We start from the raw sequence: 25,080 nt of genomic DNA, 5'->3' as shown, positions 1-25,080 counted from the left end.
TTCATCTTTCTAACATATATAGCATATACTATTGCGCCATTGCCGTTGTTCTTTCATGGCTCCTTAAAGTTTTACATTCAAAATTATTGTATATAGTTGTTCCGTTCACGCGACTTCACAGCATAGGGACAATCAGCTGACTGTGATTTGTTAGACGTCCATTTTGGCTTTGTCATGCATCATTTTTTGTTTGGAATACAACATAACAAATTTTTTATTAAATATGAACACTTTTAGTATTTAATCGTATAATAAGGTAAGTACCATAGTATAATGCCGCATTATGAATCTCTAAATCTTTAGTGTACCACATATTTCATATTGAGTCACAGAACTCAGGTCATTAATTGAAAATATTTTCAAACCTCAGATGGATTCAAGTCGAGCTACCTATATCAAGGAAGCTCAATCAACTTTAACTACAGTACAGCAGATTTCCGAACTTCTCAACACAGGGTTGAGTCCTGAAGCATTAACAATCTGTGTGCGACTTTGCGAAGACGGTATCAACCCTGAGGTGCTTGCTTCATTAGTTGCGGACCTGCAAAGAGAAATTCAAGAATATCAAAATGAAATTCATAATAAACCCAGTAATATTTCAAAGAATATTCAGTCAAGCCACAATTTATAGTAAGTAACTTTTTCTGTTAAATGTCATGATGAAACTGGGGATTGGAATACCAGGAAATTGATGAATGATTGATATGGATGTTTTAATTTGCATATAAGTTGGTTGATGTTGGTGTTGAATATGTATTTGTGTTTTATTTGTTCATCACCTTAACCTCTTTTTGGAGAATATAATTCTTTTTGTAACTATAACTAAGGTGGTGAAAATATAATACTGTGGCTTTTTATTGATATTCAACTAAGGAAGCTGTAGTTGTAAAACTGGCTTTTCTTCTCTTAAATAAGAGGGGACACCACATATTTCTCAGACACATATAATCAGACATGTGCAAATAGAACATTACAGACAGATTCTTTATAATTTCTTTAATTAAGATTAATTAATTTCGGAGGGGGAAGAAAGATTTTTGGTCATAATATCTATTCTTTTAAAATGCCAAAGAGGTCAGGATTGTTATGTTTTGGAACTGAAAACTCAGAATTACGATTTGATCATTAATTTATGTGTTTAAAAAAAAGCGTTTAGTTGTCTTCTTTCAAATTGTTATGTTTCAAAATTATATGATTTAATGTTAGTATGACTAGAGATTGATATGACTCTTAAATGATACTGTTATTTTATGCTGATATCACAAGTAAGAAGAAAAAGCTCTGATGAGTCTCGTACATTTATTTCCAGGTAGTCTCCAGTGCAGTAAGCTTTTTGACACCCTTGTTGCCTATTTGATCAAGCTTTTCGGCCTGGTCGTAGAGGGATCTTCAAAAGTTTATATAAGAAGTATGGCTGCAGTTTTTTATATGTTTATCAAGCTTCCTGTTACTTGATTTTTGGATATTTTTGTATTATTTTTGTTCGGTATGCTCCTGTGTATATGTTACTCATCATTTATCATACTCCGAGTAGCCTCTTGATTCGGAATATTTCACGTGTCTGGGTACATAATTCACGTTCTCTTTTTGCTAAGACGTAACCCTATCCTTACTGGGTATTAAATACAAATTTTGTAATGATTTGAGGAAAATTTTGATTCACTACAATGGCAAGGATTTTTTCAGAAGTTGATGGCATTTTTATACTTTGGTTTTATTTAAATTTAAACTTTAAATAAGTAACACAGGGGATACTGAAAGTCTGACGTAAATTACGTATTGTTTACATAGTCCACGCAGTAGACGCGATATTTACATGAAAACGTAGACAACCTCTTTTGACGCGTTGCGTTAAAATACGCCCATCTCTGAACTACACGCATGTCAGCCAACATAACACATCCAATTTCTCCATATCACGTCGATCTAGGGTAATTTTCTCTTCCCAAAATAAACTAAAAAAGGAAATTTTCATTTTCATATGTCATCAAGGTACAAGTTCTATTATTGTGTGAATTCGACGTATTTCCACAGAAAAACTTCATAATAAATTTACCGTGTTCCTTAGATTGATTTGTGTGCTTAAAACTGTTTAGGTTGTTTTTAAAATTCATCAGTTGTAGCATAAAATGTCCACTCCCGCTAGACGCAGGCTAATGCGAGATTTCAAACGGTACGTATTCATTCCCTTGTGTCTTCTTATACGAATTGATTTTCCTGGAGAAAACTGCTATAATTAGTTATAATACAGATTGGCCTTCCTGCTTTATCTACATTAACACAGTTTATGTGTATCACCAAAGGTCATTGGAATCATTGGGTCCCAAGATTGCTTTGTCCTAATGGCCTTCCAATGGCCTCTAAAGCTGCAATACCAAAATAAGAATACTTTTTTTTAACTGTATATGTGACCTCCATAAATCCAATACTGTTTAATTATGAAACCTTGATTGTTCAATCCATATTTTATATGTTGTCATGTAATTTAATTAATAAGGGAGTAACCTCCAATGTAGTACTGATTACACACTTAGATTAAGGGATATCTAATTCTAGATTGCAAGAAGACCCACCCACTGGTGTTAGTGGGGCCCCAACAGATAACAATATTATGATATGGAATGCTGTAATATTTGGCCCACACGATACTCCCTTTGAAGATGGTACCTTTAAGTTAACTATAGAATTTACAGAAGAATATCCAAATAAACCGCCTACAGTGCGTTTTGTTAGTCATATGTTTCATCCAAATGTATATGCGGATGGAGGAATATGTTTAGATATTTTACAGAATAGGTGGAGTCCCACGTATGATGTCTCAGCCATACTAACCTCAATTCAAGTAAGTTTATTGAAATTTATCTATTGTCAACAAACAATATCAAAGTAAAATTTTATATCATATTACTTTGCAGTTATTTAAAAAATGGTAGTGATTCCGTAATTTGACAATTTTACATAAAATGCCATTTGAGGTTAAGATTTTCTACTATTTTTTTTGGGTTCGCTTTGAAGGATAGATCACTGAGGTATTTTGGTTTAGACACTCAGTATGTTGCAACACATTTTGCAGTATTTTGAAGTATTTCAATGTGTTTCCAAAGTAAATGTTTCAAGAAATTTACAAGGGCTGGTAAACTAATTATAACATTAGAACTAAAGAGAGAATGGTAAAAGTTTTGAAAGTTATATTACCAAACCATACCCTGTGAAAAAACTAAATATAGGTATACAAGGAAACTTCTTGAACAAATTTTTATAATATCGAGGGGAAACCAAAATTATGGATTAATCAATTTTTTCTCCTTTACCATTTCATCCCCAGCTACCTAAACTAAAGTAGTGCTAAATGCCAGCTCCCTTACTGTGATATCTTTCCTTAAAGTTTTCAAAAAATAATTTTCAATGATGTTACAAAGTTACATTTGGTAAAGTAGTTTTCAGTTGATTAAGAAAAATTGTATTAAAATTTGTTATTTAATTATTATTAATTTAATAAATACTGAAAATGATCTGCATTATTTTGAACACAATAATATGGCTTAGTATCAAACACTCGACATACATTTGCAAATGTTTCTCTGTAAATGACTTTACATTCTTGAATTATTTATTCCTGAAGTTGCACTATTACCTTAGATCACATTTTAAAAACAACAGATTTTAGGTAGTCCCAGAGAAAAAAATTGAGTGGAGTTGGGTTCAGGATCTAGACAACCAGTCAATTGGACTTCTTCCAATCTATTGTTAGGGATGTTGATTATCTAAGCATTGCCTAACTAAAACTACATTATGTGAAGGTGCGCCATCTTGTTGGAAATATAATAAATTTCTGTTTAAATCAAAATGATTCTCTAATGCATGAATTATCAGAGGCTTGATAGATCTATCTAGCATATCAGCATACATTTTTCCATTAAAGTTTCGCTGTATAAATAATAAGCTGATAATAATATTTCCCAGCATACCGGCCCAAACATTGATTTTCTGAGGGTATTGTGTATGTTCTTCTCTAAATACGTGTTGTTTTCTACCATTCAACTAACGGCAATTTTATTTATTGAAGCATTTGCATAAAAAGTACACTTGTTACTGAAATAAACATTTTTAACTAATTAAGTTTCTGCAATGGTTCTATTGGTAATAATTTCACAGAATTAAATTCTTTTATCCGGGTCATCGTCGACAAGATAATGAAGGATTTGCATTTTATATGAATGAAACTTATACAACTTCAGTACCTTCGTTGTTGATTTGCATAATAATCTTGATACTGTAATTGCCTGATGAGTCAAAAAAGTTAAATCTATTGCAAACTCCCCAAAAACTTCAAAGAAGATTACCTAACGAAGCAGCATAAATTGATTTTCTTCTATTCTGAATAGAACCAGTTCTTCTAAATTTAGCTCCTAGTTCGTCAATGTACATGTCTTACATTATTGTCATGATGTCTCTTGTTAAAAACTCAGTTGTCCTTCGTTCTAAGACAAATATTCATTCTGAGAATCATAAATAAAAACATTTTTACACATTCAGCTTAGCTGTAAATCATTATTGTTACTAAGATTGTTCTTTAGAGTGAACACGAATATCTAATGTTGATAAATAATAATATTAGTAATATTCTCCGTAAGTTTTATTTCGTAAAGCAAAATTTTAAAACTAGAGTTTTAAAAATTGGTAGATAAAAACACAAAAAATTAGTTTTGAATTTTTTGTTTGGTTAATAATGAAAACCACAGAAACAAATGATTTAGGACTAGAAAAAGGTTCAAAATATGTAAGAGTTAAAATTGCTGTCAAGACACTAATATGAATGATTTTCAGCATTTATTAAATTGATAATTTTTGATAGTTAATATTATGTAATTAAATGGTAATACATTTCAATTAGATTTTTCTTAATTGAAAATTACTTGATCGAATGTAGCTGTGTGAGGTATCATTGAAAAGCATTTTTTGAGAACTTTAAGATAAGGTATCACAAGTAAAGGGTTGCCAGTTAACAATATTTCGTTTCACTGGGTGGGGATGAGGAGATAAGTGAGAATGAATTGGTTCACATAATTTTGATTCTCCTATTAATTTGTATATTGATATATTTTTTTGTTCCCCAGGTTAAGCCATTTTGAGTTGTCAAAATTTCATCCTGTATATATCATTATACTTGTAATCTTCATTTTCCTTTAATTCAGCTCCCATTTAAACTTGCAAAATTTCACGAAACGGTCAGTGGCATAAGTACCACAATACTCTCTGGGGTGGTAACGTGGCGTCTGATTCTAGAAATATCATTGCCGTTACCTTGTAGATTTTGCCATTATTTAAAAAGTTTGGCAACTTTTATTGTAAGAATATCTACATGTATAAACTGAAACTGAAAAATCATACAAATGTATAGTTTGTATCTTTACTTTGTATATTTTTTCAGTCATTACTTAGTGATCCAAATCCGAATTCGCCAGCAAACTCCATGGCGGCGCAACTGTACAAAGAGAACCGACGGGAGTACGAGAAACGAGTGAGAGCGTGTGTCGAACAGAGCTTTATCGACTAGTTTACGACCGAGAGAACCTATTTAAAGCATTCAAAATTACAAAGCTACACTTTTCACTATGATTTGCCTGTACGTTCATAGATTTTGAAACTATGTTGCCCTCCCTTTGTACCGTTTATACGTTAGGAAATTCTAGGAGATGTAACTTTTGTCTGTTTGTAACTGTTTATAACCAAGGAATTCGTCTTAATATATTCTACATTCTTGTATCATATTCTTCATGGGCTGCCACGTATAAGCTTCTCAAGACTTTGTGTTTAATGTGATCTAGAGCATAGGCGTGGTGGTGTTTTATAGGTTTATTTATGTGAAAGTCTAGTTTGCAATATAAGGTTAAAACTCGCCAGGGAGAAAAACACGTGGTGAATGCAAATTAGAGTCCAATTGGATTGGAAAACTTGCGTTTGTTATACTGGAATCGGCTTGACGCTTCTTTTGTGCTGTTGAAAATAACCTTTAGTATACGTAAATACGTCTAGGTTTCACGAAACTTTTCCCTTAAAACTCCTTTTTATGTTAACCCTTTTACTTATGGTTATTGTTAAGCCTACATGAAGATCTCTTGTCTATATGGAGCCATCATGGATGGAGTTGTAATGTATCATTAAGCTGGTTAGAAGTGGATTTGCTTTGTGTTTTTGATTTGTGTTTAACGCGACAAGTTGTACCCACATAAAACTGCATTTAATTACGATAAGCTGGATGAGTTACATGTCATATGGCTCATAGTAACTAAATGCAATTTCATGATACATAAATCCACTATACTTAATAAATTATTATTATTACCACCAATGAGACTTGATTTTTCTTTTGACCTAAATATTTATTGGTATGTTACTGTTTCGAGGATTATTGTAAAAATTGTTTCCTGTAGTGGACGTTTTAGCATACCTTCCATATTTCCAGATGGAAATAGGTATAATAGTCAACTTTCAGAATACATGAATCATGCAGTTTTATGAGTAACCAATTAAAAACCGACACATCTTCAACTAGCAAAGAATGAGTGAATTAAAGCACGCTGTTCGAAAGATGCGGGAACAGGTGAGTCTCTAGCTACACTGAAAAAATGTTAATGGATGAAATGCGACTAATTCGGTCGTTAAATCTAAATGAGATTTAATATGGCATACGTTAGATTCACATAAACCAATATCGATGATATAATAAGAAACAGAAAAGTAAAAAGTATGCGAAATGAGTCTATTGGGACTCCTTGCATATATTTATTACTACTCTTTCTGATGATCTGGAATTATTTTTCCTCCCAATTGAAATGGAGCTGTTACTTAACTGCTAATATTATATAAGTAATGAATATTTTATAAAGTATAACATTATATCCATGTTCTCCTTATAAGTTTCATGTGCTTGTTCGTAAGATCCGCATCTCCCCAGCCCCAAATGAGATGTTCTTGGTCATCAATGTTGACGTTGTCACTCTGGTTAGTCTGATCTTCATAAGAAAGGTAATAATTTTCGTTCGCCCAAGTTCCGTCTCCAGTGCGCAATGCTCTAAAATGAGAGATTTTATAATGAGTACTATTATATGGTTTGGAAATTATTCAAATATATATGTATATATTTTTGTACCCATTTAAAAACGGGGTATAAGCAAGAAGACGTTTGAAGTATACGAATGAAAGGAGCCAATATACAATAGTTTCAGATAGGTAGATCTACGAATTGAAGCATGCTTCGCACATAGAGTTTACTAAGCGAGGCAACACAAAAATCTTAAGCGTAACGCATACAAAATAGTTCATACCTTTTCTTGATTAATTTCGGCGAAGCAGTTTTCAAATCCTTAGCCCAACCTATTTTAGCCATAAAATCGATAACCGCTGTAGTCCAGTTAGCACCATAATTTCCCAACTCTGCAGCCTTATAATCCCATGGAAACGAATGGTGATAGTTGTGGAAACCTTCTCCGATACCCAAAGAAATTACCAATGGACTTTCCGTTGGATTAATATTTCTAAAATAATGTAATTTTAGTCATAAGTATTTTACTTTAAGGTGATTTTATACTTATCGTAAGGTTTGGTCCCCCATAGATGGGCTGCGCTATTTACGAACCAAGTACCGTGAAGCAAGAATAGTGTTCTGAAGATTGATATCTCGAAGGACGGCCATAAGCCTTCTCCAAAGAAATACCATACGATTAATATTGGGACGACCGTGTTAAAAAAAAGCACCATTAACTTGTAGTATCTATAAATAAAATATATTACTTTATATGAAATTTAGATTATATTAAATGATATTTGTTACCGCATAAAAATATTTGGAGCATGATTAACTGAACGATGGGTTTGCAATATATCAAGAATGAACTTACAAAGCTTTAACATATCTCAAAATTCAACAATTCGAGAACCATGAGTAGTAGATCAAATGATTTGATGTCATACATTGTATTTATGAGGTAATATGTTGCAGATCAGATAATATAGAAGTTACTGACCCATTTCGGAAATTGCACATATAGAAATTTTGGATGATGGACCAGAGTCATCTAAGATCCTCATCTGAATTCACTATAAATTGGAATGCAAGTTTCCAATAAAGGTTTTGTATTCTCGAACAAAATTCATCCTATATATGAATTTGTTCAGCTTACCTTTACTTAATATGGGTTCATCATTTGTAATCCGTAATGTACCTTTATTCTCGTTATATTCTTACTTTTTTACATTTTCTTCCAAAGTACTGAAAAAAACTTACCTCATTTGAAATTTAACCACTGGATCTGCTATTATATCACTTAAATCCAAGCTTTTGCCTTTTTCAAAAACAGCAGGATGCTTTTTACTCATCAACCAACCCATGTGGCAGAAGAAAAATCCTCTTCTGGAGTTATGGGGGTCTGCATCAGTGTCTGTGAATTTATGGTGGGCTCTATGGTCTCTGGCCTGTAACATTCAACAATTATGATTTCAATGACTCGCAAATCGTATTAATGAGAACCCATTCGTAAATGTCGTTTTGCAGAGCCGCAGTTTGAGCAACCATCAGGAGAATTCTAAGAGGAAGGTTCGCTTGGTATGTTCGATGGGTCCATAAACGATGAGAGCCTCCAGTTACTCCGATAATTGCAAATACTATGTACATATAGGCTGAAATGGAAATTATTTGAAAAACTATATGGGTAATGAAAGTTTTCAGGCAATCTTTAAAGTGTCACAAATTTAATCAAATATTCTAGGCCCCAAAACTTGACCAAAACTTCATATAAATATATATCGAAAAGGCCTTAATTTTCGATATACACGGTGTGGAAGGTTGGTTCCCAAGGATGGTTTTTTTTATTAATATTTTTGAACCGTTTTGAGATAAATTAAGGAAATTTCCCATTATTATAATTTTGTTCTCTTTCTGAATCTCTATATAGAAATTGCCACATTTTTCAGGGGCGGGTAATACGGCAGAGTAGTGTTTAAAAAAATGCCTATGCTTTTTTGGACAATTTTATAAGAAAAATATTAATTGGAAGGTTCTTACATTAAAAAAAACTCTTGCTGAAAATCGATATTCCCAAAAGTTTTCGAGAACATTGAGATTTAACATATCGGTCAATACGATGTTTTATTAAATAAATATCAGATTTATATATTTATATATTATCTGTTGGCTTTAAAATGAAACAAAAATCTTTTTTGACTTTTCTGAATATGGGACTATTTATTAATAAAGTCTGATGGTGGAACTGATAATGATAAATGAAAATAAAATAAAATGAATAAAAGACGCCATTAAATTATATTTATTTAATAATACATAGTATCCACCGATTTGTTAAATTTGAATTTTCTCGAAAACTATTGGAGATTTCGACTTTTTTTACGTAAAAATCTTCAAGGCTAAAATCTTTCGTACCAAATTTTCAATAAAATTAAGTACAAATATATTTAGATACTTTTTTAGCTCTACCCCTTGCACTACCCTCCTCTGAAAAAATATGTAAATTTCTTTAAAGAGATTCAGAAAGAGACTAAAAAGTTATAGTAAGTATAAAATTTCATTTGTTTGCCTCGTAACGTTTCGAAAATATTAATAAAAAACCATTCTCGGGGACCAACTGTTCACACTCTGTATATCGAAAATGAAGCGCCATTTGATAAATGTTTATATGAATATTTTGCCAAAATTTGGGATTTAGAAGATGTCGTTGAATTTATGGCACTATGTACAGAGACACCTTGCACACCTACATATATTGTACAGTGTGTCACATTTCACTTGGAATATCAGAATTATTTAACACTAGGCATCCTATAAAGCAATGTTTAGTAGCAATCTTTAATTATCTTGAGGAGGACATGTATTGGTGCTAAAGTTGATTCTCCTACACCCCCAGTGTGGGCAGGATTGGGGTTAACTTTTTAATTTCAAACGAGAACCTAATTTTTTTTTACAGATTTGGATAATACGGCTAAAAACAAGAAACATTACTTTGAAACATTTTTATAGGTCCATGCTAGAATAAACCATAAATAATGAAATTTAATATACACATACACATTACATATGTATATTTATATTCACCAAAATCATTTCAATTTTCTATTCTCTCAAATACTCCACCCTAAAGCAGTATTAACAACAGAATGTTTAAAAGTAAATGTTTTATTTGTTTGCGTTTTTAGTTATTTGTCACATTTTATTACCATAGAATTTTTTTGTCCCATAGACATTTTTTAGAAATATCTAGTGCCATTTAAGATATGAATTGAATTTAGTTAATTATAGTGTTTTTTTGTATGAATGTAAAAAATGTTTCAAACAAATTTTATTATCCGAATCTGTAAAAAAATGGGTGTTGCTATTTAAAATTAAAAAGTTAATTCTCATCCCTCTCACATGGAGGGTTGAGGGGAATCAACTTTAGTATCAATGAATTTTCTCCTTACAGTCATTAAAGCTTGATACTAAATATTTTTTTGTAGGATGCCTAGTATTCCAGATATTTCGATATTCCAGATTAAATGTTGCATACTGTACATTTATGGATTATTGGATAACATACTTACAGAAAACAACTGTGACTAAACGATATTTAAGAGTAACTATCAGGAATAATGCGTGTAGGGCAATCAAATGCAGAATGATGAAGATAATGACATTCTTCCAAACAATCTTGTGCTTGTAATTGAAGTCAGTTTCAAGACTCTGTGGTTTCCTGGGTTGTTTAATCGAAGTTTCAGCTGTTTCGGATCCCATGGTACCTGTGTAACAATGTCGATTTTTTTTCGGATAATATTGGTATACATACAGGGCTGAACGAAAGTGCGGAATAAAATTAATATAGTGGGGGACAAAGGTTTAAAAACTTTCTTGTTTTGAAATTTTTGTCTAAATATGAATTTATAGAGACTCCTCCTATGCATAAAATGTGTCTTTACAAACCGTATGAACCTCGTATAGGCTTGTTCCTGGTATAAGTTTTTTATAATTTTATCATTTGGACAAAATAATTTTTTGCTCAGACATAAATTTACAAACTTTTCGTTTATCTTCAGTTTGTTCAAAGTTTAAACCATTTTGAATCATTTATTACTACTAATATTATATGTTATGGGTAAAGCAAAGTGTATTTCAAGCGATTTAAAGGAAAAAATGATTCAACTGTATGAGAGTGGTTAAAAACAAATTAATATTGTTAAAAATCTTAAAATTAGTAAAAGTTCTATTTCAAGAATTATAGCTGCTTCTCGTGTTGGTGATAAAAGTCTGTTAAGGCTGAAAAGTACAGGACGTCCACGAAAAACGACTTCCACAATTGATGAAGTAATAAAAAGAATCTCAGAAAAAGATCCTCGTAAGACAGCACGTGAAATTAATCAAGAAATTGCGGAAGAGTTTCATCTCCAGTTGAGCGAAAGGACTGTGAGACGTCGGTTGAATTCTGTGGGTTTGATTGGAAGGCTTGCTGTTAAGAAACCACTCTTATCAAAGAAAAACGTGAAGGCCCGTCTACGATTTGTACGGGGGCACTTACACTAGACTTGTGAAAAATGGCGTACGGTTCTTTGGAGTGACGAAAGTCAATTTAAAATATTCGGATCGGACGGTAGACGCTACGTGAGACGACCAGCAGGCAAAAGATACGAAGTCAAGTACCAAATACCAACGGTTAAGCACGGAGGTGGCAGTGTGATGGTATGGAGTTCTTTTAGTCGGTCTGGTCTTGGACTAATTGTGGAGGTACAGGGAAGAATGAACAAGTTTCAATACCGGGATATATTAGCGAATAATATGTTGCCATATTCGGAGTATGAAATGCCTCTTCGTTGGAAATTCCAACAGGATAACGACCCCAAACACGCTTCAAAGCTAGTCAAAGAGTGGTTTTCTTCAAATGGGATCAGTGTAATTGAGTGGCCTTCACAATCTCCGGATTTAAACCCAATAGAACACATGTGGGAAATCCTAGATCGACGCATTCGCCTAAAAAATATTCGTAATAGGGTTGAACTTTTAGAAACAACAATGGACGAGTGGAAAAAAATTCCCGAGGAAATGTGTTGGAAGCTGGTTGGTTCGATGCCCAGAAGATGTCAGGCAGTGATTAATTCGAAAGGATATGGAACCAAATATTAAGATTATTTTTTCCTGTATTATTAATTCATTTATAAATAAATGTTTCTAAACTTTTGTTCGACTAAAAAAAGGTGAACATTTTTATTTTATTTTCGGTATTTTAATTACGGTTATTAGGCTTATTAAACGATCAAACTGACGAAGGACTACAATTACATATTAACAATATCACAATAATTTGCTTTTTATTTCAGCTAACTAAAAAATAAAAAAGTTTCTAAACTTTTGTCCACTACTGTATCTTTTCAACGAGCGACTTAAAAAAAATACGTTGAAACATGTGAATTTATTTAGAGTCGAACGTAATTTTTGACAATAAAGAGAAATATTTTCCTTTAATCCCTTGGCTGCAACCCCGCCTCACTTTTTTTTACCGAAACATGTCGTGTATGGGCTCGTTGAAATGCTTATGAAAAATAGAATCTTACCAAACCCTTATTTTCTTTGGGTTATGTGGTTATTAAGAAATTTAAAAAAAATCTTTTAAAAACCAAAAAATTACGAATATCTTCTTAGTACTATCTACAGGTTGTTTAACGTAACAGATACCGAAAATGTTCTTCACCCTCTATTTGGCATGCTCCCAGATAATGGTAAGCCCCAATAAAAATTTATATCGGTATGCTGTTTTTAATTTCGAACGAGTTTTTATTTTTAAGGCTCTTATAATAAGAACGAAAGTCAGTGAATCCACGTGCCAGGCGAAAGAAGACGGATAGGAGTTAATAGACCTGGAGCGATATAAGATAAAATATTGTTAAATTTACTATCAAAATGCTAAAAGTTTAGTTGCTATAATTCACACAAAGTATCCAATTTTCTGTAGGAATGGTGTTCTTACTTCATGAGTACTCGTTAAAAAGATTTTGATTTTATTCCAGACTTTCTCCCAACCCTGTATGGGATAGTGAAACAGTGTAATCCATAGGAGTTTTATATACAAATGTCCCAAAATAATATAGACTGGATGTCACTAATTAGTAAGGTAAAAAAGACCGATTTGGCTCAATTTATCTAGGTGAGAAACTGCTTCGTTTTCACTGTTGAAGGCTTCAAATTTATTAAAACAATGTTTTTTTTTTCATATATAAGTTTGAAGTATTTTTCTTCCATTTCGATCAAATTCTCTACCTTATTCTACACCAACGATCGGGCACTCTAGTACCATGATAGGTAGCTCGAAAATTCTTTGTTAACCGGGGACAATGAACAATTTGAAATACCCTGTTTGACATTGAAAAAAAAATGTTTCCAAAAGAAGTGCTCGTCAAATACTTTTGAAAACGGACTACTACAATCTTTTTTGCCGATTAAAGTTGGTCACGGAATTTTCTAAATACGAGCTTTTAAAAAGGACTAAAAAAAAACATTTCAACTATTTTTGCGAGCAGTTTAGTATAAAAAATAAAACCTTAAGTAACGACACGTGGTACAACATTTAAACCCATGTATTTCTGAGGGTCTATCTCATTGATTAATTCCTTTAGAAGGAATTGGAAGATTGTTGAACGTTACAAAAAATGCTCCAATTCTTACTGAACTTGTTCTTCTTGTGCCCCAATCTCCATAATTATATTAAAAATTAATTAGTATATCTTACCCCAATGTAGTGATTTCGAAGATAACGCGTGGCTCTTGGCTATGTCGCTGTAGTAACTACGCTTTAATTCTCGTAATTTGCGTAGTTCTTTGTATTTATAATTTAAAATGTTGTCCTTACAAAACTATATCCATTTGAAACAATAGCAAATTAATTACGATGTATTTATATATATATTATTAATAATTAATATTTATATAATAACTTTTTTATATTTGATGTATTTGCATAGTTATTAGATTTACTAGATATTATGTACATTCATTTAAAGTAATAGATCCCTATACAGGGTAAATCTTAAGTAGGGCTTTTTTTTTCACATGGCATAGACCTCAAAAAAACTAAGCAAAAACATTATTTAACATTTTTTTGAAGTCTCAAAAATAAGTGATATGTACGCGTATCAATCTTTGAATAAATAACAATATTTTTAATTATTATTAATTTCAAGATTGACCACGAAGGATGTTCGAAATTGTCGCAATTGGTGGCATTTATATAAATTGCTCCGTGCCTTATGCACGACTCTACATGCTGTTAGAGAAGATATTTTTCTTCGAGTGATTTTTGCGGTGTTTTTAATTCGTTCACGCAGCTCTGCCACTGTCTAAATTTCAATTGTGAACACTAAACTTTTCATATAACTCCACGTATAAAAATCACATGGATTTAGGTCTGGCGATCTTGCCATTTTATTGTTCCATTGTGACCTATAAACTACTAGAGAATTTATTGTTTAAAAAATGTTGTACTTTCTTTTTTAGTTTTCTTCGTACTCACATAATTCGGTTGTTTTTGAGAAAATGTTACATTTTTGAAAAAATGTTACATAAAGATTTCGCTCACTTTTTTCATGTCTATGTCATGTTAAAAGGGAGTCCCCTACTTAAGATTCACCCTGTATAAATATGATTATATAATAATTTACACACAATGGTTTTAATATTGTAATAATGGGATATTGACCATAGGCGCCTGTTACTAAATGTTTCTCAAAACTATACCGACTCAACATTTTTTTATTGACATTTCTTTTTATAACTGTTAGAAAACATCATAGACTGGTAGTATCGTTTGATTTTTAGAATACTAAATTGACGAAAATGGAGCTCTAGAACGCAATGAAGATATCTTCTATTACAAGAAGACGAAGCTCTCCATCATTACGGCTTATTAGTTATTTCACGGCAAATAAATCACTAAACGAGGCGCGATAGCATGACCAGCAAAATCATCGAATCTGACAGGCATTTACTTCTTTCTTTAGGGCCACTTGAAATTTACGATTTACAGGACATATATACAGGGTGTCTGTAAAAGGTCTTTACAACGTTCTACCACAGATTCTTCAGATCAAAACAAGACGATTTAGCCATATTTAGTCTAGTCCAAAAGTTGATAATAACAGCGCTAGAGGGCGTCAAAGTTGAAAATTAAAAATCAATTTTTTAACATATTTTCCATACTGTGCAACATAAAAACGTGAAAGTTGGTGTAGGGGAGTTTTTCAAGACGCCGAATTCATATCTGCTAATAAATTGCACTTACCTGGTAGAGGGCGCCACTTACGGCCCACCGCATGTATTAAATTGATTGAAACTTTTTTGCCTCCTGGTATAAATGATTTTCGAATACAGTAGTGTATTTGGTCATCGTTTATAAATAAAAAAGGTATACCTTGTTGATGTTGCTACGAGGAGCCGTTTACGAGATAAATGCATTTTAGTAATTCAGGTGTAAGATTTTAGATTAAACAACTTATTTACTGCAAAAAGGTACTCTTGATAAGACCTTTAATAATTCGCAGTAGTTTTACAAGAAAACTTAATTACCAAATCATGAATACAAAGAAATAAGAATATCACAAAAACTAGGTAGGGAAATAGGATTATCCAAAGATGTCGTTCATGGAGTACTTAAAGAAGAGTTGCTATATCCTTATCATAAGACGCCAGTTCAAGATCTTTTACAACATGATCCTAATATGCGCCTGGTTTTTTGTCGATTTGTTAATAGGCAAAGAGAAGGAGATTTAAATTTTGGTAACAATATTTTGTTTACCGATGAGGCGTGTTTTACAAGAAAAGGGGTAACCAATTTTCATAATGAACATGTTTATGCAGATGAAAATCCGCATGCAATAAAAGTAAAACATTTTCAACACGAATTCAAAATTATTGTGTGGGCTGGAATAATTAGTAATCATATTGTTGGTCCTGTCATTTTTCTACAAAGATTAACAGGGGAAATTTATTTGCAACATCTACAAAATTCGTTGCCAAATTTGTTAGAGGATTTACCTTTACAACTTCGGAGAGATATGTGGTTTATGCATGACGGAGCTCCACCACATTTTGTACTAAATGTTAGAAATCATTTAAATCAACAGTACCCAAATAAATGGATAGGCAGAGGTAATGACGCCCCTGTAAAATGGCCACCACGTTCTCCGGACTTAAATCCAATGGATTATTTTTTATGGGGACACCTTAAGTCCATGGTTTACATGACAACTGTCGATAACGAAGAACAACTGTGGCAACGTATTCAAGATGCAATAAATAATATTAGAAACGACGAAGAAGTTATGCAAAGCGTACATTTTAATTTTTTTCGGTGTATAAACCTTTGTATACGTGCAAATGGTGGACTCTTTGAACCGTTTTTGTGATATTCTTATTTCTTTGTATTCGTGATTTGGTAATTAAGTTTTCTTGTAAAACTACTGCGAATTATTAAAGGTCTTATCAAGAGTACCTTTTTGCAGTAAATAAGTTGTTTAATCTAAAATCTTACACCTGAATTACTAAAATGCATTTATCTCGTAAACGGCTCCTCGTAGCAACATCAACAAGGTATACCTTTTTTATTTATAAACGATGACCAAATACACTACTGTATTCGAAAATCATTTATACCAGGAGGCAAAAAAGTTTCAATCAATTTAATACATGCGGTGGGCCGTAAGTGGCGCCCTCTACCAGGTAAGTGCAATTTATTAGCAGATATGAATTCGGCGTCTTGAAAAACTCCCCTACACCAACTTTCACGTTTTTATGTTGTACAGTATGGAAAATATGTTAAAAAATTGATTTTTAATTTTCAACTTTGACGCCCTCTAGCGCTGTTATTATCAACTTTTGGACTAGACTAAATATGGCTAAATCGTCTTGTTTTGATCTGAAGAATCTGTGGTAGAGCGTTGTAAAGACCTTTTACAGACACTCTGTATAAGAATTGGCAACAGGAAGAAGGAAATTCTACTGAAAACTTTCAATAATAAAACAATAAATTTGTTTTCCAGCCAAATTTATTTAGTTTCAAAAACCAAAAAATAATTATTTTCGCTTAATTAATGAGGTGGTAGTACTTGATTGTCCGTGTTGGCTGTGATCCATTCGGTGTAAGCTGAAGTTCTAACGTAAACGGAAGGAGCATTTGCAGATCCACATGGAGTAAGACCCCAGGAAACGATACCCACAACGTGGCCCTTTTTATCAACTAATGGTCCACCACTGTCACCACTGCAAGCAGATTCTCCGCCATGGACAATTCCTGAGCAGACGTTAAGAATGGTATCGAAGGGATTGCGGTTAGCTCCAAGGAGGGAATTGAGGTGGTTGTTGCATTCTGAAATGTTTATAAAGATGTTGTCCCTTCAAACGTGCAGTAAAGCTACTTTGCTGCGCTCATTTGTGAATAACCGCACGCAAAACAAAGTGGCAGTAATGACCATTAATATGCGCACATTGAAAATTTTTGCCGTACGAGTGACTCTAGACTGCATTATCTCACGCTAATGTATAGTCTATATGGGATGTTCCAACTAAAATTTGCATCCCATTAAATCTCCGATTTCGTTCGAGAAAAATACTAAAATATGTCAAATTTAACTTGAGAGGGGAACAAATTTTATTTCGGTGTCTCAGTAATCTCTGTATCTTTCTACCGCCCACAGCTACTCAAAAACTGTAAATGGCAAGAAGGGCTCAGTGACACATTAATTTGAAGCTTCTTCCATTTCTATGCAATCATTTTTGTTCAAGTTTGAGCGATCGCTTTTTCAGAATTACGAAATTGTCATAGATTCATTGAAATTTGCAACATAGTTAATTCGGTACACTCTCACTCCGATTATGCACTGACTTTCAAAAAAACCGCAACACCAAGAAGAACACTGTATGTATTTGAAATTTTGGTATGATTTTAGACTTGTAAAGAAAAAAAAATGATAAAAATTTCAAGTTCGTATTTTAATGTGATATGAAGTTTTTCTTTACTTTTTTATGTCACAATCGTTCTCTTTACAAATTTTTTTACACGCAGATAGCGATAAAGGTATTATTGTTAGTACCATATTAAATGTGTGGTAGTACAAAATGTCTCGTGTACGCCAACATGCAGTTTATTGGCAGTTAACTCCCTTTGAAAAGGGAAGAATTGTTGGTATGCATGAGGCAGGTTTACCTTTCCGCGAAATTGCACGTAGATTGGATCGAAACGCATCAACAGTGCTAAGAGCTTGGAGAGATTGGTCTAACGAAGGGTCAGTAAATCGTCATCGTGGTAGTGGCCGTCCAAGAATGACGAACCGACGCGAAGATCGGCGACTTCGTCGTTCAGCGACAGGCGCCCCGTTTGAAACAATTCCGTCTCTTGGTGCTAACTGGGTAGCCACCCTAAATCGAAGGGTCTCCCTTAGTAAGATGTATCGCAGAATTCGAAGTTTTGGTCTAAATTCATATCGTCCTGTGCGTCGGCTTCCATTATCACGAAACCACAGGGTGGCCCGACTGGATTGGTGTCGTCTGAGAGTGCAATGGGTGGATGAGTGGAGAAGAATCGTGTTCAGTGATGAGAGTCGATTTTGTTTATGGCGATCTAATGGATGGTTACGTGTTAGAAGGCGCAGAGGAGAGCGATTAAATTTTGACTTTTTGAAAAGGCGTCATTCTGGTTTAACACCAGATGTCATGGTTTGGGGTGCTATCCAGTATGGTAGTCGGTCTCCTCTTGTTTTCATTTATGATAGATTAAATGCTCAGAGGTACATTAATAGTGTCTTAGAACCGGTTCTTGTATCATACATGTACGACCATCCTGGAAGCATATTTCAACAGGATAATGCGCGACCACATGTAGCCAACGATACTTTGAGGTATTTGGAAGTTGAAAATTTGGATATTTTGCCTTAGCCAGCTCGGTCTCCAGATTTGTCCCCAATAGAGCGTGTATGGGATATAGTGGGTCAGAGACTTCAACGTTTAGCTCGCCCTCCAGAGACCATAGATGAACTCCGCAAGCAGGTGCAGATTGCCTGGGATACAATACCACAGGAAGATATTGATAATTTAATTCTAAGCATGCCACGTCGCTTACAGGAATGTATTAATTTAAGAGGAGATACCACCCATTATTAAATTATTATTAAATTTTTTCACTTATTCACAATAATTTTCTTTTGATATTTTGATCGTTATCTATTATCCGACCCAACGTAATGCCAGAATTTCAAACGTGTACGATGTGTTCTTCTTGGTGTTGCGATTTTTTTGAAAGTCAGTGTAAATAAATATTTTTTAGATGAGAACGGGCTAAGAAACATTACCTTATCTGCATGAATATTTGAAATTTTTAAAGTAACCAAAAAGTTGTGTGCTCTGTTACAAAAAAAGAACATAATCGCCAATATCCTGTTCAAAATGAAGGTTTTGAAGTGACTGTTTTTTTAATGCATAAGAGACGATCTGTAAGAAAAACTGTTCAAAAAAGTGATGTATCTAAAAATAATATTCATTGGATTGCTAAAAAACATAAATTTTATCCATCTGAGATAAAATTTGTTCAAGAATTAAATAAATATGATCGTTATTGGAGTGATACAAATCTGCATATATTCAGTAAGTCATATATAAACGCCTCAAAAATTGAATGTGTGGGTAGGCATTCTAGGCGACCACATTGTCGGGTCACTTTTTGTTTAGACAATTTGACCAAAAAAAGTTATTTGCAGTTGTTAGAAGACGTTATTGAGCCTTTGAGAACTGGAAGAAGATGTCAATCTTCAAGGACACGAACTTTTCTTTCAACACAATGGAGCATTTCCCCATTATCATATAGGAGTATGCGCTTTCTTAAATGCTCACTTTCCCGGATAATGGATACGCTGGTGAGGTCCCATCGAATGGCTAGCTAGATTCCCCGACTTGACCTCCCTAGATTTCTTTTGCTGTGGTCATTTAAAGCCTGAGGCTAATGCTATGTCTATAAATGTTTTGAAAACGAAACGTCGCAAGAGTTCCGTTTGAATACGCTAGAACTGTTGCAAAACTTTAGAGAATATTTGCACAATTGCTCGTACTCTTGTTTGGATGTTGGTGGTAGACAGTTGGGTACTACATTCGTTAAATTGAAATGTTTTTTCCTAACCACTTTTGTTTCCTTTCGCAGGCATCTAGGCAGTGGTCTGAAAAACCTATTGTTTAAGTTTGAAAAAAACATGGCTGCATAAATAATGGAAGCAGCTTCAAAATGATGCGTCATTCGACCGCTCTTGCCATTTAAAGCTTTTGAAGTGTGGCTCTGGGCGCAAAAAGGATACAGAAGTTACTTCGAAACCGTGATGAAATTTGGTCTCTCTTCAAGTTAAAATTATGCATTAAATTTCTGCATTTTTGCCACATTTGGACGAGATTAGACATTTTACGTGGTGCAAATTTTAATTGAGACACCCTGTACAGTTTGCAAAAGAACACACAAAGTTAATACACACGCGATAGCAGGAAAGGGTGTTTACTTCATTCGACTCCTGACTGAATTTGTTAATTTCTTTTGTGTAATTAACATGCGGTAAATTACAACTTCCCACATATGTACGGTAAACAGCTATCTTATCTTGATTAAATTCAGTGGGAAGAAACTTACCAGTCGCGGGAACAATTGGTAAATTGGCCACTTGGAGGTTGTTGGGCAAGCTCCCTCCGGTTACAGTAAGGCCCCATCCGGAAAGAAGGGCATTACCAAATGCCACACTCATTAATGGGGGAATGGTAATAGGTTTTACATTATTTTCGGTGTAAATTAGGTTTTCTATCAGTCGCAAGAGTGCGATATCATCGGGGGCAACTTGGCTGCCTCTGGGGATAAGTGCGGATGGCCTACTTGCACACCATTCTCATTAGGAATAAACTACTTACCCTGGGTAGTTGTGGTGAATTTTGATCTCGCTCACATCAATAGTTTGCTGACCTTGAATGTTTGCATCATTCAACAATAGAATACCAGCGACTATCCTCAAAGAGCTTGGAGATGTTCCAGTCACGCAATGCGCAGCAGTTAAAATCCAACTAGACAAAGAAGGAAACTGATTCCAAAAAAAAAAATCCAAAGCAAAAATTTTCAAAATCAGAAGTGATTGCTTATTCAACCAGTATATCGTGATTTAATGCTTGAACGTGACGAGAAAAGCAAGTTAAATAATCTTCTTGATATAAGAGCTATACAAAATTTTCCAGTAGATTTTTCTCGTGCTTTGAAATTTATGCGATAACGACGGAAGCTTTTTTTGAGTTCCTCAGGACGAAATTGTGCTTAAAACTAGATGGATTTTCACGTTGACATTTTCAATTTCGATTTATACCTTTTAAACAGGTACCCTCGGACAATTGTTAAATATAGCTAAGGCAGGCCAGACGATGCCTTTCTGTCTGTTTTTAGGCGGGTCCTCATTGAGAAAAAGAGCGATTTCGCCGCCATGCGTATCCAGGTTTTGTAAAAATCTAAGCATTGGGATTTCTTTTTAATTGATTTGTTATAAACCCTATGTAATCAACAAGCATGAGAAATCCACACCCCCGACGTCTACTTCTAAGTCATGTTTCGACATGTTTAATATATCGTAGAGACCTAGCCGTTTTGTGTTGCAAGTACGGAAAGTAATGAGGAAGTTAATAAATACTTGACAGAAAACGCTAACACGTCGATGGAACTAATAATAATATTTTATTCCCCCCGGAATTCAACTCTGGTGTCTGTGTATAGATTTTGCCCCCTTTTTTGTTTTATTTTATAACCTGATCTGTTGACACATTCGAGTTTTTTTTAATTGTGATTTTTTTGTGTAGTTCGTATACCGGGTAAGCCATTTCATTTTCAATTTGTGACTTTTGAGTTGCGTTTGTACCTGTTTCACTAAGTTTTACCCGCTATTTCCCTATCGCAACAAGCTAGAAGTTAGAAAAAATCCCAAAGATGTTCCACATATGAAGGTTCAAAATGTGACGAATTTATAAATTTCACATTGTAAATTCTGATTTTCGCTTAAATTTTCGAATTTTTCGTAATAGCTAAAAATTACCCTAAAAGCTGATATGAAATATTCAAGATCGCTATACCGTGCAGTTTGAAATTGAACCCCCTGTTAATTTTTTAACTATTTTTTTTTTTAATTCAGAAACAGTATTAAATTGAACAAAAAATACTAACTTTTGGCATTAGATTTTTTAAAAATATTGTTTACATGACCAGTAGCATAAAAAAGTTGATTTTTAAAAATTTAAACAGGGGTCAAGTGACACCTTAAATTAAAAGTTTTTTAAAATTGTACTCAATAGTATATTATGTCTTAAAATCTATCGATTAATTTTTGAGTAAAACAGCTATAAATTAGGAACAAAGTGCTATACGAACTAAGTTAAATAGAACGTAAACAATAAAAAATTTGTTTGTTGATAGGAAATTGGTTTGTTTTCGATTTTTTGTTTACCAACAGTTTTTGGTTATTTTTATTAATATTCTTACGCTTTTTACTCTTTTTTTTTACCAAAAACTGTTTATGAGCGTAAAATCGAAAACAAACCAATTTCTTTTCAACCAAGTTTCTTCATTGTTTACATAATACATATTTAGCTGAATAATAATTGCATTTTTTACCAAATTTATACCTGTTTTTCTTAAAAAACAATGAATAGATTTTGAATCGCAATACACTATTGGATGTAGTTTTAAAAGACCTTTAATTTAAGGTGTCACCTAACCGATATTTCAACATAAAAAATCTGCCATTTTGTGCTACTAGTGACGTAAGCAAAATTTACAAAATAAACAAAAATCAGAAGATAGTATTTTTTTGTTTTATTTAATGCTTCTTTTAAAATTAAAAAAATTATAATTTGTTAAATAATTAAAAGGGTGAGAGGGAACAATTTAGAGCCGCACGCTGCTTTAGGTGTCTTCCTAGAAAAATTGACTAGGGGTCGTAATTCGGTTTTTCTATTATACACTCAAAAGAAACACGTTGTAACTAACCACTGACGATTAATAATCTCAATTCTATATGTATATATATTGAGACGTTTGCCACCCTTATAAGTCGATAACTAATTTTCAGAATAAAACACTTGTTTATTAAATAGCTCTTTTACGTTTATATGAAATACCTGAAATCTAAATCTGAAAGTACCTTGGAGCAATGATAGATCCTCCGCAGATGTGACTGAAACTAATGATTATACGACGTTGCAAGGAGACTTGGTATGGAACTTGGTTCCTCTCTGCATTTTCACCATTGACAATTCTAAGATTGGTGTTGACTGACAAATTATTTACTGGGTAATAGGACGCCTTAAAATCAGTGGAGGCATCAGCTGAAATACCAAATAGGATCTGATTCTAATTCCCCTTTCTTGATTTTAGATAACATACCAAGAACTGCTGCTGCCATAAAACTTAATACGTGAACGATCTTCATAGTTACACCCGCGTGAATACTAATCAGGGATAGTGTGTAAAGTCAATATTTATAGCGCTACGTGTCTGGAGAATGGAAAAAACTTTTAAGACCTTAATTTCAAAATAAGTCTAAGGCTTAAAATATAAGTTCTAAGATTGATAGGGTATTAAATAGGCATTGTGTATGACAGACTTAAAGTATTATCAGAAATTAGTCAAGCTGATAATAATATGGTGGTAAACTGTACCTCCCATTTAATTACTGCTTATGAGATATAAAGGTTCAGAAATATTAATTTAAAGAATTCAAGGGATGGTCTAGGGCAATTCAGGAAATTTTTGAATGTGGGGTAGTGGCATCAATTCAAAAAATGTATGTATACTAGCAGACATCGAATAATGGACGAATTCAGAATAGTTCAGTATTTTTATTAGTGACAAAATGGTGAGGTTATGGCTCAACTCTATCGAGTTTTTCTATGAAAATATTAAGATGTCATCAACAATTATTCATGAGATGACCGGGTTTCTATAATCAATTAAATCTGAGTCATCAGAAAAGCACCTTTCAAGTGATCGATTTTTTCCAGTTCACATTCAGTTGGGGGAAGTTCAGTGTCGTCAGGTCAGTGAAAAATTTCTTTCTTTAAAGATTTTCAATTTTCCAGCTATTGTGAGCAACTTGTTCGTGTGATACTTTAGAAATACAGAATATTATTTGTGTTCTAAACAATGCTTGTTAGCATAGCTACAATTTGACCAAAGTCATGTTATTCTGTATGGAAGATTTGTCATAATATCTATAGATATCCTGATTTGAAAGTATCTCATTTATAGATATCCTAACTAGACATCCTAATATATTCATATACTATATGATCACAAGCAAATCTAGAGAAGACGACATAGAAAGAACTTGTAAAAAACACCAATTTAAGTTTAGGATTTATTGAAGTAAATAATACAAATAATTTCGATTCCAGGTGATTAAATGGCTTAATTCTTTAATCTCATGGTAAATTTCTTATGGTACTTATTTGTTATTTCTGGAGAGGTTTCAGATAACAATCGACGTAACATTGTTGCATATAGGGTGTCCTAGTGCGTAGATGATCACTGATCTCGAATTTCGGAAATCGTAAAATGTACTGTGGAAATTATGATTGTAAAAATATTATCTTTTGTCCAAACCATTTCTTAGCGATTTTTAGCTACTTGGGAATATAAATAGGGCTGGGCGAAAATCCGAAATAAAATTTATTTTTTCATTGAATAATTAAAAAAAAACTTAACCACGCAAATAGATTTTGAATTGGAAGTTTGTTTTTGCAATAAAATAAATTGTTTTCCTTCGACCGCTTAGCTACAACTCCCTACTCTACTTTTATTTTAAATAGAAATCTACACTTTTTATTAATGGGCATTGTTAAGGTATTCCTTCGATAAATGAAACACGACAGAGACACTTTGTTTTACGTAAAATAGACTGTATTTAATTTGCACTTATATAAAAATAATGAAAGAGTCTTGGTCTAAGTAGGAAGAGGGAGAATGCTTAATTGGACGGGTTACACAATATGATTCTGAT

General features: G+C 33.1%; 4 protein-coding genes across 6 annotated transcripts in view; 2 read left to right on the top strand and 2 right to left on the bottom strand.

Moving 5' to 3' along the window:
• Positions 1 to 103: 103 nt before the first annotated feature.
• Mzt1 (Mitotic spindle organizing protein 1) lies at positions 104 to 2,692 on the top strand. 2 transcript variants are annotated; one of them, XM_066285253.1, is made up of 3 exons: positions 104 to 256; positions 371 to 630; positions 2,557 to 2,692. In XM_066285253.1, coding segments are annotated over exons 2-3 (261 nt in total). In that variant the 5' UTR covers positions 104 to 256; the 3' UTR covers positions 2,558 to 2,692. The 2 variants fall into 2 exon arrangements, with proteins under 2 accessions (XP_066141350.1, XP_066141349.1); XM_066285252.1 differs by lacking the exon at positions 2,557 to 2,692 and adding an exon at positions 1,310 to 1,641.
• On the top strand, positions 1,785 to 6,352 carry Ubc6 (ubiquitin conjugating enzyme 6). Its single transcript, XM_066285246.1, has 3 exons — positions 1,785 to 2,173; positions 2,557 to 2,842; positions 5,432 to 6,352. The coding sequence occupies exons 1-3, from the start codon at positions 2,130 to 2,132 to the stop codon at positions 5,555 to 5,557; spliced, it is 456 nt and encodes a 151-aa protein (XP_066141343.1). The 5' UTR covers positions 1,785 to 2,129; the 3' UTR covers positions 5,558 to 6,352.
• Positions 6,353 to 6,742: 390 nt separating this feature from the next.
• Positions 6,743 to 25,080, bottom strand: part of LOC136340826 (acyl-CoA Delta-9 desaturase-like) — a 147,327-nt gene continuing 128,989 nt past the window's right edge. Inside the window, exons 1-7 of one of the 2 annotated variants that reach the window (XM_066285210.1) lie at positions 13,764 to 13,910; positions 10,594 to 10,788; positions 8,531 to 8,679; positions 8,288 to 8,475; positions 7,592 to 7,774; positions 7,329 to 7,538; positions 6,743 to 7,075 (exon numbers count right to left, since the gene is read on the bottom strand). In XM_066285210.1, the coding sequence (XP_066141307.1) occupies positions 6,898 to 7,075; positions 7,329 to 7,538; positions 7,592 to 7,774; positions 8,288 to 8,475; positions 8,531 to 8,679; positions 10,594 to 10,783 (1,098 nt within the window). In that variant the 5' untranslated portion in view covers positions 10,784 to 10,788; positions 13,764 to 13,910 and the 3' untranslated portion in view covers positions 6,743 to 6,897. Of the gene's footprint in view, positions 7,076 to 7,328; positions 7,539 to 7,591; positions 7,775 to 8,287; positions 8,476 to 8,530; positions 8,680 to 10,593; positions 10,789 to 13,763; positions 13,911 to 25,080 lie in introns of those variants that run through there. The other variant, XM_066285211.1, reaches the window with a different exon arrangement.
• Positions 17,056 to 23,590, bottom strand: LOC136340835 (trypsin-1-like). Its single transcript, XM_066285229.1, has 5 exons — positions 23,466 to 23,590; positions 23,224 to 23,407; positions 20,960 to 21,109; positions 20,688 to 20,899; positions 17,056 to 17,393 (listed from the first exon to the last, which is right to left on the bottom strand). The coding sequence occupies exons 1-5, from the start codon at positions 23,509 to 23,511 to the stop codon at positions 17,116 to 17,118; spliced, it is 870 nt and encodes a 289-aa protein (XP_066141326.1). The 5' UTR covers positions 23,512 to 23,590; the 3' UTR covers positions 17,056 to 17,115.

Source organism: Euwallacea fornicatus, chromosome 8, assembly GCF_040115645.1.
Source record: "Euwallacea fornicatus isolate EFF26 chromosome 8, ASM4011564v1, whole genome shotgun sequence".
Taxonomy (NCBI): Eukaryota; Metazoa; Arthropoda; class Insecta; order Coleoptera; family Curculionidae; genus Euwallacea; species Euwallacea fornicatus.
Note: the sequence above shows the minus strand (reverse complement) of the source record. Positions and strands in the feature narration are given on the sequence as shown.